This window comes from Enoplosus armatus, chromosome 1 (assembly GCF_043641665.1).
Source record: "Enoplosus armatus isolate fEnoArm2 chromosome 1, fEnoArm2.hap1, whole genome shotgun sequence".
Taxonomy (NCBI): Eukaryota; Metazoa; Chordata; class Actinopteri; order Centrarchiformes; family Enoplosidae; genus Enoplosus; species Enoplosus armatus.
The window spans coordinates 6,678,536-6,694,572 of NC_092180.1; the positions used below are offsets into that span (position 1 = coordinate 6,678,536).

Genomic DNA, 16,037 nt, shown 5'->3' on the forward strand with positions numbered 1-16,037 from the left:
CCTGCCCGGAACACAAACAAAAACACAGGCGGTCAGGTCATGGTTAAAACCATTAACCATTCTGAACTATTTTAGCCCAGAGGAGAAGAGAGAGAGAGACAGGAGAAGTATAGCTGAGGCAGTGTCAAATTACCACTGATTCAGCTCTTCAGATCCACTGGAGCACTTTATTTTGTTTCCAGTATCATATGTATAGGTTTATAAGAAATTCTCCTGACAAGTTAACAAACCACACACTATGGCACATACACTACAGTAGTAAGATGTTTTTGGTAACTCATACTGTGTTATTAGCAGGGTGCCGAAGCCTTCCTGGAGAGGAAACAAGGTGAGGCACGAGTGTGTGGAGAGGTGTTTAATGGCTAATGAAAATAGAAGTCAACAGAAATACAGAACAGCAGGTGAGAGGGTTTTTGGAGCTGTAGCTTTCTGGTACAAGGCCACCTGTTTGGATTGAAAGTGATTTTCCACTGCTGAAATATATATATATATATATATATATTAAAAATAAACCGCAGCTCTCTCTGTGTTCAGCTTTTTCTCCTTTTCACATTTTCACAAAAGTGCCAAGAGTACATTTGGTCTTGGAAACGTTTTTAGCCATGCTAGCAGAGTCTCTCGGGATGGCAAGGTCGGTTGCTCCACCACTGTGATCCAGACCGAAAAAACTTGACAACTACTTGATGGACTGAATGAAATTCTGTACAGACATTCATAGTAGACGATGAATCCTACTGACTTTTGTGATCCTCTGATTTTTCATCTAGCAACACAATCCGGTCAAAACCTTGGACCAAATGACCAAATACCTAGCTTGAGCTGCACTTGGTGTTTTTGTGCTTATTAGCAAATGTTACCATGCTAAACTAAGATGGTGAACGTGGTATACATTACATTGTGAGCATTAGCATGCTGATGTCTGTACTCTTGTTAAGCACATTGAAAGCCAAGAGTCAAGTTCCTTGTTTGCCTGAACATAATAATAAAAAAATAGATGTTTAACTTCTTAATCTTTTTCTTAATCTTAATTTTCTTTCCATTCGTTTTTCTTTCCATTGGAGGCCACTGAAGAGACACTGAAGAGAGGTCGCTTAACCAACACAGTCCTTCACTATCCTCACTGCTACTGCATTACATTACAACATGATAAAATGTGGTAGCGATCCACAAAGCTCTAGTATATGAGTGTATATCAAAGTGTATATCTATTTCTGGGTTTATACTCTATCCTTATATATTCTTTATGACCAAATCAGACAGTAATTTTTGAAGCCACGCTATGTACTATAAGAATCACAAAAGCACAAATGTTTGCATCTGGCCTACCATATAAATTTCTCCCCAGTTGATCATTGATCTCAGTAAATGCTGATCGTACAATATGCTTCTTGTAGTGACTGTTTATCTCCATAGTCTCTCTGAGAGTCCCATAAAGCACTGCACTGTCTGCCGCTCGATCCAGCCAACAAGCACCCTGCAGGGACTGAATATTTATCACTCTCCGGGCACTCCTCTCCAATGCATAGCTCTGACTTTACATCACAGAGGAAGCAGCTGCACGGGGTTTAGTGCTCCCTTAGTATCTAGAGGATGAGTGTGCATGGGTGTGTGAGTGAAAGAAAGAGACAGAGAGGGAGGGCAGAGGTTGCAAATCACATTAAGGAGGGATTTTAACAGCTCCAGACTGAGCTCCTGTGTAACAAAAGCTTTCTTGTACGAGCCGCTCTGTGCTACCAGTCGTGGTCGTGGGCTGCTAATCTCACGGTCCGCAGCTAATTAGAGGGGGTGGTGGACTGAGGTCTCAGTGGGGTAGTATGAGAGCAACGCTCGGGGTCACGGCACACTCTTAACTTTCTATTTTAAAGGCATGCCATGTCTGTCTCAACGCCCGGAGGTGAGTATCATTGCATGATGATTAAAAAATGTATGACAGAGCAAGAAAGGTATAAAGGGGCTAGTGACTGACTAGCTGACTCATTCCAGAGCTCTTTGTAAAACGTACGTAAGATCAAATACTAAGTTTACGGGACGCCCTGGAGGCCTAGGGATGAGGACTGAACCACAATGTCCCCGGGGTCCTTTGTTGCAGGTCGTTCCCCGTCTCTCTCGCCCCTCATTTCCTCTTTTTACTGTCAACTCACTAATAAAGGCATTAAGTGTTGGAGAAAAACAAATAAACAAACAAAAAAAGTTCATTCTACCCGGTACTGTTCAATTGAGTCTGGGTGAATAGTCCATATAAATATAAAGAAACATCCTTCAAACAACTGTCACACTATGTTTTTGTCTTATATCATCTTTTTTTCTTGTCTTTTATGTTCAATAAAAGCAATATGAAGAGTAAATGATCCAAAGAAGCCAAACAGGGGAGGTGAAAAGAAAATACAGAAACAAACACCATGGAGATAAATATGTAAGTAATCAATAACCTTTCATATTATGAAAAATGCATGAGTAGAAGCAGTGGAAAAAGCTGATTTACCTTCACTGTGCCACTATATCAATATATACACAGGGGATAGACAAAATAATATATATAACTGTGCATTATAATCCCATCTGATGTAAAACTCCTGCAATAAATACTACCTTTATGAAACTTATGTGCTAAAGGCGGTAATGGTTCAACTGTGTGGTCATTTTTGAGCCAGTAGCTTGTGGTGTTTTACATTGTTGGGTGTGCCAACCGCATTTTGTCCTCATGTGACACGTGTACAGGTGCTTGTGTGTGTCCTGCATATCTGTGGTATTTCATGAATGCAGTCATTAGTAGGACCTGGCTTTGTCGATTTCCACATATAAGTAATTGTAGAATTTTCCCACCGGGGATCAATAAAGTATTTCTGATTCTGTAATGACACCGCAGTCTTTTATTTCTTCCGTGAAGTTTCCTAAAAATTGTGCCGACTTGACCTGACAAGTGATCGGAAGCTTGAAACAAACTATTACAACAAATCTTAAAAAACGTAGCACAGACTCTCACCGTGGCGATTTCTCATTGATGGTGTTGCTTCCCTGAAGGTCTGACAGCGGTGTACGTGGACTCTTCCTGGTCACACCTGATCACGAACAGACAGGTTGGCATCATGTGAAAGAACACAGAAACACACACACACTCTCTCTCTCTCTCTCACACACACACACACACAAAACAGACAAAAACAAACAAATCCCTCAAACCCATCTCAAGCTCCAGTGACACTCCAGTGTTATTGCGGTGAGTGTTATGTGCCTTTTTGTTGGAAATATAATCTACTGCAGGTGATTTAAGATTGAAACAAAGATCTGCAAGGTTAAAAGTGAGTTGCTCTTGTTAGTGTCAAATTATGGAAGATGATACTGAAGAATTATTTATTTAAGTCTGGACTTTAGCTCTGCTTAAAACCTTGATTAGATATTTAAAATACCAATACTCAAAACACATTTTGTCCCATAATTAACATAATCAATTATCTCATGAAGTAAAGCAGGCAGTTGCCATTTGGCTCATTACTACAGTGTGACGGCTGGGTTTTGGCGGTGATAAGCCTACAGCTGCTGGCAAAGTGATATAATTCATACATCAGCATTCCCTCTGAACCTTCAGCCAATCAATCACAGTGATTAGAAATCAGAGAACTCCACTGCGTGTGTTAGCCTACTTAAAGAGCGATCTGAGAGAGCACTTTATCTGGCAACTTAACAGAAAATACCGTTTTCAGTTTCATCACTTTGTACAACATTTTCACTCTCATCTGGAGCTGCAGGGTGGCAAAAAAATAACAAAAAGACACAAACACATCTGAGTGTAATGAAATGATTGTAGAGGGAAAGTGACCTTTAGTAGAAGTGTATGAGGTCGGCTGTGTGTCCTGCACCACATGTAAAGCTGCCGGTGAGCAAGTTAGTGATAATAATATACGCATCTGTGTCCCAACTATGTCAGACCTGTATACCCCCTCAGTCTTCTATCACCATCACCAGCCAATGTGGTATTAGTGACGGGGGACGTTGGTTGATTATAGACGTGCGATGTGGTTGACAAGCAAATACACCCACTGCCCAGCAGACAGGTGAAAGTGTAGCCGTGTACTATTACTGACAAAAAAGAAAGCAATGGACGCCAAGAGGTGTTACTGTGTTGTTTCCCCCAGACCAAAAAGAGCAGATACAACCATGCATTTCTCTGCTAGCCTTTTGCTAGCTACAGTGTTAGTGACAGAACGGCTGAAGCATGCTAGTGAACAACATGCGAGACGAGACTAAGAACAAATGCATGCAGGTGGATAAGAGAGGGGGAAGAGGGAGACAGAGGGAGCGGAGACCAACAAGCATCTAGTCTAGAAAATAAGAGTTGTAAATCAAATCAAAGCAGGAAATAAAAACTTTGTGACACTATGTCTTTTTAAGTTTGGATATCCTCATGATTTTGACTTTGGCTGCAGTACAGTGCAGTCAAGTTGGTGATGTTGGTCAGCCTCGTCCCTACAGTTTCCCAAGTCATGGTCTAACATGAAAGCAGGAGGAGTTATTGTTGTATTGGCAGCCTTACTGTGCTTCTCCTCTTTGCATCTCTGCAGGATCTCTAAGCTTCTCTGATGCACAGGGTGCTGCAGAAAGCTAAAACTATCCACACTTTTCAAAACTGCACAGGGAGCAGCGTCATCATGCCCTTGGAGAAGCAAAACAAAAGAAAAACAGAGAAGAGAAAGAAATAAAATACACAAGGAAAGAGAAGAGGGGGGGAAAAGAGAGAGAGAAACTACAGATTAGACAGCGAAGAAGAAGAGATCAAGAGATGCAGTCGTCTATCGGAGATACCTGTGCAAGACTTCTGGAGAGAAGATGATTGACAATCAAAACTGCTGTTGGTGGCAGCAGTAGGATGTTTGTCTTTGTAGTTCTGAGAGTGGGTGTTCGCCCCCAAAGGCACTTCCATACAATGTCTTCTAAAGGTTTTTCTGCAACCTGATTCTACAGTAATTGTCCTCTCAGACAAGGTGATTTAACTTTGCCCATTATACTCAATAAAAAAAGAATTCCAGGACTTGGCTTATTGAAAACTCTACTGTCATTTTGCAGAAATGTTTCAGAAGACATGAAACAAGTTCCCTTGGGTAACGCAGATTCAGTTCAGTTGGAAGGATTTCTAAAAGATATCTAAGGATAAGCAAAGGATACAAAATCTATTTTCACATAACAACATCTACATCAAGGATCAAGAGGGTGCAGAGCGCAAGTCTGGTTCATACGACGACAGGGCTGAATCTGATGGTAACATCTACTGCATGTCAAGTACAGCTAGAGTCAAATCTAAGTGAAAAGAAGGCATTCATAGAAAGCCAAAGCTGAGAGAGACAAAGAGCAAGAGCTACTGTAAATACATGGCAGCACTACCAGCACTATGCACACATACTACAGAACAGTGACTACTGGAACACAAAACATGGCGGAGATAAAGCAAAATATAATGAAGGAAGAGGACCAAATCGTAACTGCGTGGCATGTGAGCATACAGTACTGTGCATGGCAGGAAAAAAATATGTTTGTAATTCCATGCAGTTCATTGGCCGAGCTCATTTGTTTTCTATCTTCATCCGATCTGTTTCGGTGGTGGCAGACACTAAAAACTGCAAGCTTCAAAAACAAAGCAAGATGAGGCGAATAATCAAAGAAAATATTATTCCCTTCTCTGGATTTTGTTCTCGCTGTACTAACAAGTACCTGTAATGCTCACATGTCATTCAGTAAACTCAATGTCCTTTCCCTCTTTGTGGACTCTTTGGTGCTGTTTTGACAAAAACTAAAGTGAGCACCGATTTTCATCATTTTTAATATTTATTCTAATATAATCTATGACTGAAAATCATGCAGCTGCAAAACACTGTCAATTAACAATATAGGCACAAATTGAACATCAGACATTTGTTGAGGGCAGATATATATATCAGTTTTCTTTGACTTTCCAAGCTGAGATAATATTTCCCCTTCTATCTCCTACATCAGAGCGCACTCTGCCTCCCTGCTATAAGGTGCATATTAGTAGTTTCCATGAGTGCGAGAGCTCACCAGTCTTCTTCTGCGTGTGTCTCTTCCCAGCCTCTCTGAAAGCCACCAGGGCCCTGAAGTAGGCTCGGAGCACCGCCCAGCGGAAAGTGGCTGACGGGTCAATGCCGATCAGCCCGCAGATGAAGGCGTTCTTGCTGCTCTTTAGTAAAGCCACGATGTCCGGCCGCATGTGGTCTGTGTTCTTCTCCCTGAAATCCTGTGTGTGTGTGACAGAGATAGATCGGATAGACAGTAATATCAATAAATTGTATAAACAAAATAAAGGCAAAGTGGGTCAAACAAGCACAAATGACAGCGAATGATTACAATACAACAATACAGCCATACAATTCATGAAAACGAAGACGACGTCTGATATATAGTCTTGTAATCTGCTTCAGAACATCTGCATTTGCTTCTTAAAAGGTGGAAGCACTTGTTTCTTCTCTAATACTGATGGGTGACTTGTTCCATTCCACAGAAGCCATGTACATACCTGTATATTTTAAATGTTTAGTCTTGGGTCTAGGGATAACTAATGGTGTGTGGGATGTGTATGTGTTTGACCAGACTACTCCAATAGAGCTGAAAAAGACTGAGACACCTGAAGATTTAGACTTTCCTCATGAAAACAAGCAGACTGGAATGTAATCTGGCTTCAACTGAAAGCCACGACAGTCTGTTTTACATATAAATAATACCAGAGCTTTATGAATAACAAACAACAAGTCTAGCATTGATTATTAACAACCAAATGCATCTTCAGTTGTTTCTTAGTTTTCCATCATTTCTTAAAATCTAAGAAGAATTCCTCGGCGGTGGATTTTTCCTGGTTGACTGCGGGTGACAGGCCAAGACAGAGCTGTTTATTCATGCCAGCATCTCTGTATGTAAAAGCTCAGACATGCACAATAGGTGAAAGGGTCCCTGGGACCATATCTTGATTTGATTGTGTGATATAGACAAAGGGATTAAAATGGCTCCTGATTGTTATGTGAGACTGAAGAACCCTTTTTTCTCTCTGGCTCCACAAGAACAAACCAGTAACATCTTGTTTTAACAAGAGGTTCTACGTTCTGCTGTCAATGCTGTACATTGTTTTATGTGAGCTTGCGTGGAGGGGGTTTTAGCATTTGTTTTATGTATTTTACTATGTTTTATGTTCAGGTCTGTGTGGGTTCTGAGTGTTACCTGGCTGGAAGACAACAAAGTTGAAGTTGAAAGAGTTTGAATTTGAAAGTGTGTATTAATCAGGGAAGAGAAACTGATAATATTGTGTATTTATTTGTTGAAGGGCAAAATATTATATCATATTATGCTACTATATACATACAAGTTCTTATATCTTTGGTCAATATCATTATTATTACATAATCTATTTATTTAATATGTAACTTATCTAAACATATGCAACACCCATTTAGGCGTAACAATCACTAGTTCATATGATTTAATTTTCATTTTAAACATGTTTAACTTCATTTTTCGGTTGTGTGACTTCCAATCCGATTAAAAAAAGATACCGTTGATGTTTTTAACTTCAGTTGAAAGATGATATAATCTTCTCTGGGTTGAGAGCATTTTACAATCTTTCTGACGCTGTTTGAAAACCCACAGAATAACCTCTAAAACACATTAATTAGTTGCAGTCGATAGTTGAGAACTACAACTTTTAACCTATTTAGGTTTATCTCTCTACGTTATTAGTTGCAACACGGTTGTGATGATGATGTGTGTGAACAAAGTTGAGATTGGCTGCACCTTTTCTTGACTTTCTGTCTATCAATGATGAGATGTAGAAGCGAAGATTAGACTGACCTTGACACCGTACTTGACCTTGCCAGCATAGTGTCGGATAATGAAGGCGGACTCCATGACAGCAGGGAACTCGATGTAGCTGTTCCCCTCATGCTGCCTCTTGAACTTATCCAACAAAGTCTGGTTGGTGGCTTGAGGGAAACTGAAATAAATACAATAATAAATAAAATAGCAGAGAAGAGTTTGATTTGAACACCAATGTTTTTACATCTGTTTTTAATATAAAAACACATTGTTGATAAACTTGTTTGAAGCTGTCAAGTGAAGTGCGTCATGGATACTGCAGTATAAATCACACAGACTCCGGCTCTAATCATCCACGAGGAACATAATGAATTAAAGACGTTTCTTTTTCCACCAGGCTCTAATCCAGTCACGACAACAGTTACTACAACACTACTGGAAACAAGGCAAGTTAAGATCATCTGATCTGCGACCAGTCTTTGACATTTTACCCTCCGACACCACGGGTTGAAAATGATCATTTAAAGCTGATCTCTGCTCAGATTTCCCTCCAGCCCTTTAATATCAAGAGCCAGCAATTCTGCAGGGAACCATCAGCTTACAGGAAGAGTAGAGGGGAAGAATGAGACACCAGGGGTTTCGGAACAGGGTGAAACCTGAGCTATGAAAACAACACAGCCAAAGACTCAGTGCTTTTCAGCTTTTCTAAGTGGGAGGAATCTGATTCAGTGTCCAAATGGAGAAGAGGGGAAAGATTGTTAGTAAAAATAGTCACAGTACAGTCATGAACCTGAAAGCATTAAATTCACTCTGCAGGCAACTCCATCTCACACTGTGGTTATTTGATTACATTTAAAAGATTATATTAGCAAAAGACATTTGACACAATTCAAATGTATTTATTGTTTGAAATGTGCCAACGCTCCTATAATGTGCAGGGACAGTTAACATATTTCAGGTAGGGGGTAGACTACCATGTGCCTAGAGTCGCTAGCCGCTCTACCTGGCAGCACGTAGTTTCACAAGAATAGCATTTATCTTCCCAACGAGAGTGTTAAGACCAAGTCCATTAAAGATGAGTTCGCTTTCAACTTATGAAGCCTCATGCCCCCTCCTCTGCTGTAACAGGTAGGGCAGGCCCCTGTTAAAGTGCCCTACATGCTCCTGACTATATTGTTATTATACATGCTTGATAGTTTCATGAGCTGAGCAGTGGATCAGGCTGATTTGTCACTCACCAACGTCAAGACGGAAATATATATAAATAAGGGAGCTCTCTTCCAACTGAAAATAATGTTTAATCAAATTGATAATTACAGCGGCTTTATGGCTGTAAATGTTTGTGGTGAAATAAAAAAACAAAGGCGTGATGAAAAAAACAACAAAAAAAAAACAGCAGCTAGCAGGCAACAAGCTTAAAGCTTGTAGAAGTTTGTCGGGATGAATTTAAAGCTCTGATTTCGCCTCCTCTACGTAGCATCTGTGCATCACTCCCTACAAAGTCCACTAATCGCACAATTGCATCTGGTGAAGGTTATAAAGAAGACAAGAAAAGCCACTAGGGGACATCCTGAAGTCCTGACAGACACATGTCTAACATGCTGTCACCATATGAAGTTAATAAGACTGACATGTCAGCAGAAAATTTTCAATTCATAAATCCAGCAGACAGTCCAATATCAATTCTCCCTTTATCTCTGTTTATCTCTATCTTGATCTTCAGATGTTTGATATTCATCTTTCTTCACCAGCTGGTGACTTGGTCTGTCTGCCATTTGGTCCATAATACCAAAACGATTATCTAAAAGAGGCTGATAGGCTCTGTAGAGCAGCAGAGTTGGGTGACAGTTTGTCACTACAATCAACCCTTTTCACATTACACATGGTCATTCTATTGAATTCTACTATAAAAACGTATATCTCCAGCTGCAGCTCTCCGCAGTGGCGGTGACTCCTGTCTGACTTCATACTGTCAGCTGTTAGATAAAGGCAAACAGGAGTCAGAGGGAGGGAGAGGGGTATGACATGCAACAAAAGGTCCCCATCTGGAGCTGTTGCCTGCCAGAAGCCCGTGATGGTTCACTACACAGGAAAATAAAATGAGTTTCCAAAGAAATGAAGTAGTCAAACAGGTAGCCAGTCAGGTAGCCAGAGAGACTCACTTGCACTCTTCGTCCAGTAGGTGGAACAGCGCTGTGGGCTTCTTGCTGATCAGGTTGATGCAGCCTGTGTTGTCGATGTAGTCGATGTTGTGCCAGCTGATGCCCTCTGCTCTATATTCCTCCTGCAGGGACACACGATACAAACAGAGAGCTCAGTGTCTGTGCTACCTGCAATTATACTCAGCTTCAAAGAATTGTAATTGAATGTAGGAACGGTAGACTTTTTCTTTGGCTGCATTTCTCATGTTGCAATGAAGCGAACACATCAGCAGCTCCTACTGCACAGAAACAATATAACTGTAAGTGCCTTATTTCATCACATCAATACATAACATTTTTCAAAGAGAAAAGAGTCTACAATATCTCTACGTGGCATTAGAAATATGAAATATCAACCTGCCCTCATAAACAGACATGTGTGTCGGGCTGTTTTACATTTTTCAATCAAAATGCGGTTTGTGTGCAGGCTTTCATGTTGTCTCCCCTCACTATAAAACACTCTTCAGATCTTTCCTGGCCTCCTGGTGGTTTAATAATGAAAGGAGCATTCAGAGCATTTATCAGTGTTTCTTCCACATACATGTTATTTTCTTGAGTTCCTGGGAACGAGATTTAACCAATAAAGACCTTAATCCAGAGGAGGTTTAATAAAAATCACTGGAATCTCCGTTTCTCTTCTCTTGTTACCCTAAAGTCAAAACAAATCAAGTTAATTACTCCACGATCTGCGCTGAAAACAATAAAGTTATAAAAGAGGGGGGGGGGGTGATTTAGTCTGCTGCTGGCCGTTGTTGTAGAAAAATGTTTGACATTTAATTAAGATTACAACAGTTTGAGAGCATCATTCTGCAACACTTGATTTGTAGTTCGTGCTGAGCTTCAGCTCTTATAAACAAAAGACTTATGTCACAGTTTTAAACTAAATATGCTCTTCAATACAAGCTGTTACTCCTTTACTGAAACATGCAGCTGGTTCATCCTTTTGGATGTATTATAAAATCAAAAGGAAGATCTGTTCCTTTCCAGACTGCAGACTACAACAGAGTTACACAAGACAGTGTTTCGAATAAGTTCTATAGAAACATTTAAAGCAGCAAAAAGTACAAAAAGGTATAAACAAAGGTATACGTGAAGTATTTCTTTAATTGATGTTGCTTTATGCTGTTCAGTGTCATCTGTGTACTCATGTGACCTTTTTGTTTAATGTCTGACTGCAAAAACACAGTTCCTCCAGGAGAATAATAAAGTTAAAGCTGCAGAACACATCCGTCTTTTCCTCTTTTCACAACATCTCAGAACGTGACAGTTGTCTTTGACTAAAGACGGGTTTTTACTCTTTTAATAAGACTAGAGACACACAGGCCGGAAACTATGAAACGAACACATGTGCATTATAATCCAATACAACAGCCCTGGAATAAACGCTTGTGAAGCTTATAATATCTAATTTGTGTGTCGAATGGTGCTGACTCAACTCTTTGGTAATCACTAAGCTGTGGTTTGTGGGGGTGTTGTATTGGCTTGCATCACATAGCACAGGATACTGCGTCCACCCCCTCGACATGCCTTTAAATCATCTTCCTATAACTGCTGTGATTCACTCCTATTTTGTCTAACATGTCTCCAACATGTGCAGAATCAGCTTCCCCACAACTTCTCTACAGATTATTTTCATTTGTGTGTTGTGTTGATATGAAATAATAAGAAATATGATGTTATAGTATTATAAACTACCCTAAAGTGTATAAAGCATTTAAAAATTGCTCTACCGCAACCAGCTACAACATTTAAGTGCTGTTTACATGTTAATGCATCAATATTGTCAAGTAATATAATTATATAACACTGACAGGGCCCATTCTGACAAACAAATACTTTTACTTTTGATACTTTGACTACATTTTGCTTACAGTACATAATACTTTTGCTTAAGTTACATTTTGAATGCAGGACTCTTACTTGTAATTGAGTATTTCCATAGTGTGGTTTGACTACTTTTACTTAAATAAATTATTTGAACGCTTGTTCGTCTTGTTAAATTGCCATCAGACCATCTTGGATCAGCAAAATTTAATCTGAAGTCAAACTGCTAATTTAACACATGATTGTACTGTAGTACATACATATATATATATATATATATATATATATATTATACTGACATTCTCTTATTCCATTTCATGTCTTTCAACAATGTGATTACTGGCAGAGAGGTTGTTTGAAAAGGTTGGAAAATAGAGCAAAAAGAAGAAAATATCCCCCTTCAAATGACCATCAACGTGCCCATAAGCAAACCGTTTAGCCCATAAATGGTCCAACAGAGTGACTCACTGGTCGACAGATGAATGGAAATCTACTGTATGTAACTGTAGACGAGGGTGTGAAGCCGGCTTCAGCGGAAATATGAAGCAAGCCAGCTCTTGGTCAACCTATCCTGGTTGAATCATTTTCAGAGGCTTTTAGGCTGTACATCGATTTTTCCACACACGACTAATGCTCTACTGCACTTAGGGCCATTATGAACTCCAAAGCTCTCCAGTTTCCTCTGATCAAGTCTTTTGCACAGTTGTAATCAACTGTTATAACATCAAAACTCCAAAATCGTGTCCATTTTGTTCACAGAACAAATCTGTAGTGGCAGTTTGATCCATGGAAAACATTAGAAATCAATAGGAGAACACACTTAGTGTTCATTTCACAGCCCTGTTCACACGCAGAGTAACTGGGCGTTGTGCAGGTCAATATGTTGTGAATTGGCACGTCAGGGATGGCTACATTTCTGAAAAGCTGATAACACTGATGAGACAAAGACTCATGTAAATGTATAGAACTTAGTCACTAGTGTAATCATGCACGTGCATCCCAACAAGTGTCAGGCCTGAGGTTCAGTCGAAGGCAAAAGTGTCAAGTACAGCTGAACATCACGAGTGTGACTTTTGCCTTTTGCAGTGACGGTGACAGTTTGACCAGACAACTAAATGTGTTTCCTGCATGCCGGCAGTGTTTTACTCATCAGGAAGTGGATGGACATCAGCTCTGTCGTTATCTGATTGAATGGTTGTTTACTGCAGGGTTTTAACCTTCTGATAAAACACTCAATAACCCTACATCTGTGCACACACACACACACACACACACACACACACACACACACACATGCACACACATGCACACACACACATGCACACACACACACACACACACACTGTATGAGAGCACACACAGCTGCACACACAAAGCACATGATATAAAATATGTACAAGCAGACAAACTCAAAGTAAAGTGAGGTTAGACTGATCCAGCAGTAACTAAAGGACGGCCACTTCTGGGTGTTTTGGTCATTTTCCAGGTTGATGAGACACAAACTCTACAGGGAATAAACCTGAACATGTTGGGTCTCACCATTTGAATGCAGAGTTACTGGTTAGGAAAAAAATAGAACAGTAAAACTTATACTTGACTTAATCCCCACTAGTTGAAGAAGGATGTGTTGCTGATTGTAAGCATGGAAGCAGGAGTCATCTGAGGAGCTCATGAAGAATTACAAAGACTGAATACTATAAAAAGATATATACATGCTATCAGCAGCAATGGTCAGAGTAACTTAGTTAGTAGATGACGTGTACAGTCACTTTATCATTTGTTCCTGGTCCGCTCCTCAGCATTCATTACTGTACAACAGCAGCTATTTTCTTTTTTTCCAGAGAGAATCCAGCAATTCTGTCCTCTAGACCCCCAAAATCTATGATGTTCTCTGGTCTCTCGTCAGATTCAATCCTTGATCCCCCTCTGGGTTGGAATACATATTTTAAATTTGTTCAAGCCAAATAGGGTGTTAAGTTGCTCATAAATAAATGTAACAATTAAGGAATGGATGACATGAAAAGACAAAATCTGGAGGACCAAGGAAATCCAATAGGACTGCTAGGAAAACAACCATGCATCAAAAGAAAAACCATATATGCAATCTTATCACAAAATACTACATTTTCAGTATACAACACAAACGCAAAAAAAGAAAATTCAGCACAGAGAAAAACACTGTTTTGATCTACGCTGGATCTATCATGACCTGGGTTAGTGCAGCGGCCAGTAGCACAGGAAGTACTGTGGGTTTCTATCAACAAATACTGGAGGCTGAAGTCTCAGAGTCAGTGAGAAAAGTAATAAGGTATAACAAGATTGTGATCCCAAACATACCTTAAAATCAGCCATGAACTATTCAAAGATAAGAGAGATGAAGGTTTTCATAAAGGCCTTCACTGACACCAGACTTCAAACACATATAACAAGCACAACGCTTGTTTTGCAAGAATGAAAAGTCCGTTTGCTGATTAAAAGAAATGTTTGGGGGCAAATTAAGTATTGACTGACTAGGCGTCTTAACTTTTGTATATTCATAGATTTTTTTCAAACTATGAAAAAAGCATCAGTGGATAAAGTGTGCGTAAATGTCGTGATCACTTTTGTTCCCAGCTGAGGTTTCATTAAAACATGCATGCTTGACAACTTGTTTGCTTTGTGAAGCTTTGAAACTGTAATTCTTGGGCCATTACTTGCATAATCCATCAGATGATGAGAAGAACAAACCATCTTAACATGGCAAATCTCCGTAATCTACAGCACAATAATTCTGAATTTCACTTAACTCAACCTCAAGAAACAAAGAACTCTTTGAAGTCTGTCCTCACGACATAAATCTACAGTATAAGTCTTGACATATTTATGACACGGGGGTAAGACAAGGTGACCAACTGCCTTTGTACAAAACAGGAATGCCATGCCCTTCATGTCTTGGTGTAATTCGTGAACTGAATGAAAGCCCCTCAGACATGTCAGGGCAGGCTGCTGATTCAGTCAATCTCAAGGTAAACACGGTGTTTAACTTACAGGCGAATCTTACAGATCATGACTTTAAAAAGCCCTTTGAAGTTAATCAGCTCACTTACGAGAACATACATCCTCGGTCGGGGTGGTCACAGGGAGGGTGAGTTGAGTCATACGGCTGTCAGCTTCTCCACTAACACCCGTTGAATAATGTGATGAAGTATTCCTCCATTGTTTCAGAGTCATTGTAATCTATCTGCACTGTGTGGCGTGATGAGGAGGAGGGGTTTCCTTGAAAATTGGTCACAGCCAAGAGAACTTAAGCGGGTAGATCTACAATATGTTAAAATAGTAGTTGCAGTAATACAGCAGCTCAGAAGTTCGGCTCCTGGTCAAACCCTTAAATAGGAAGCCAGTTCCTGAGAGCTGTCAACCCTGACAAAGAGAAAGAAGAATATTTAAGGGATGTCTCACTTGTTCAAGCTTGAAGATGTGCTGGTTGAAGTAGTGCTGGAGACGTTCGTTGGCAAAGTTGATGCAGAACTGTTCGAAGCTGTTGTTCTCATAATCCTCAAAACCAAAAATGTCCAGTACTCCAATGGACAAGATCTGAGGAAAACAAACAAACACAACGTGAAAAAATGTTGCTCATCAATAATGGAAAAGTTTTGTCATCTGAAATGAACCAGTATCAGTATTTCAAGATCTCTGTGCCATGTTCAGGGTTCGCACAGCTTTTTATGAGTAAAATTAATTAGTTTTCAGGCACTTTCAAGTTTCCTAAACCAAAAATGTTGCGAAGCCTTTATCATCACATCTACATTGTTACTATGAATGTAATTGCAAAAAATGAAGCTAACAGAATTCCTTTATATCCACAACACAAAACAACAACAAACACTTGCTTTGTTTATTTAACCAGCTGTTCATATTTGACTGATCACTTTGTTTGTATGTTTTGATCCTGATTATTTGACGCCAGGAGACAACAAACAAATATGACGACAGGATAATTTCATTTCAAGTATTAAAATATTTTTGGTTTACGTGAGTGATAGAGTCGATGAAACACCAGATTATGTTTAAAATTAAGCATTTTTCAAGGAGTATATTCAAATTCAAGCACCTTCCTAACCTTGAAAACATAACGGTTAAAATGAAGCATTTTCCTAACTTTGTACAAACCCTGTATGTTGTCCGTAATGGTCTTTTGGAGATTTTCCAACCAGAATTTCTGTT

At 39.7% G+C, this 16,037-nt stretch overlaps 1 protein-coding gene across 1 annotated transcript in view; it reads right to left on the reverse strand.

The window, feature by feature from the left end:
• Positions 1–16,037, reverse strand: part of myo9aa (myosin IXAa) — a 79,600-nt gene that overhangs the window by 21,081 nt on the left and 42,482 nt on the right. Inside the window, exons 10-16 of the mRNA XM_070909762.1 lie at positions 15,273–15,407; positions 9,972–10,093; positions 7,846–7,987; positions 6,049–6,244; positions 4,532–4,651; positions 3,693–3,740; positions 2,984–3,059 (exon numbers count right to left, since the gene is read on the reverse strand). Of these exons, the coding sequence (XP_070765863.1) occupies positions 2,984–3,059; positions 3,693–3,740; positions 4,532–4,651; positions 6,049–6,244; positions 7,846–7,987; positions 9,972–10,093; positions 15,273–15,407 (839 nt within the window). The remainder of the gene's footprint in view (positions 1–2,983; positions 3,060–3,692; positions 3,741–4,531; positions 4,652–6,048; positions 6,245–7,845; positions 7,988–9,971; positions 10,094–15,272; positions 15,408–16,037) is intronic.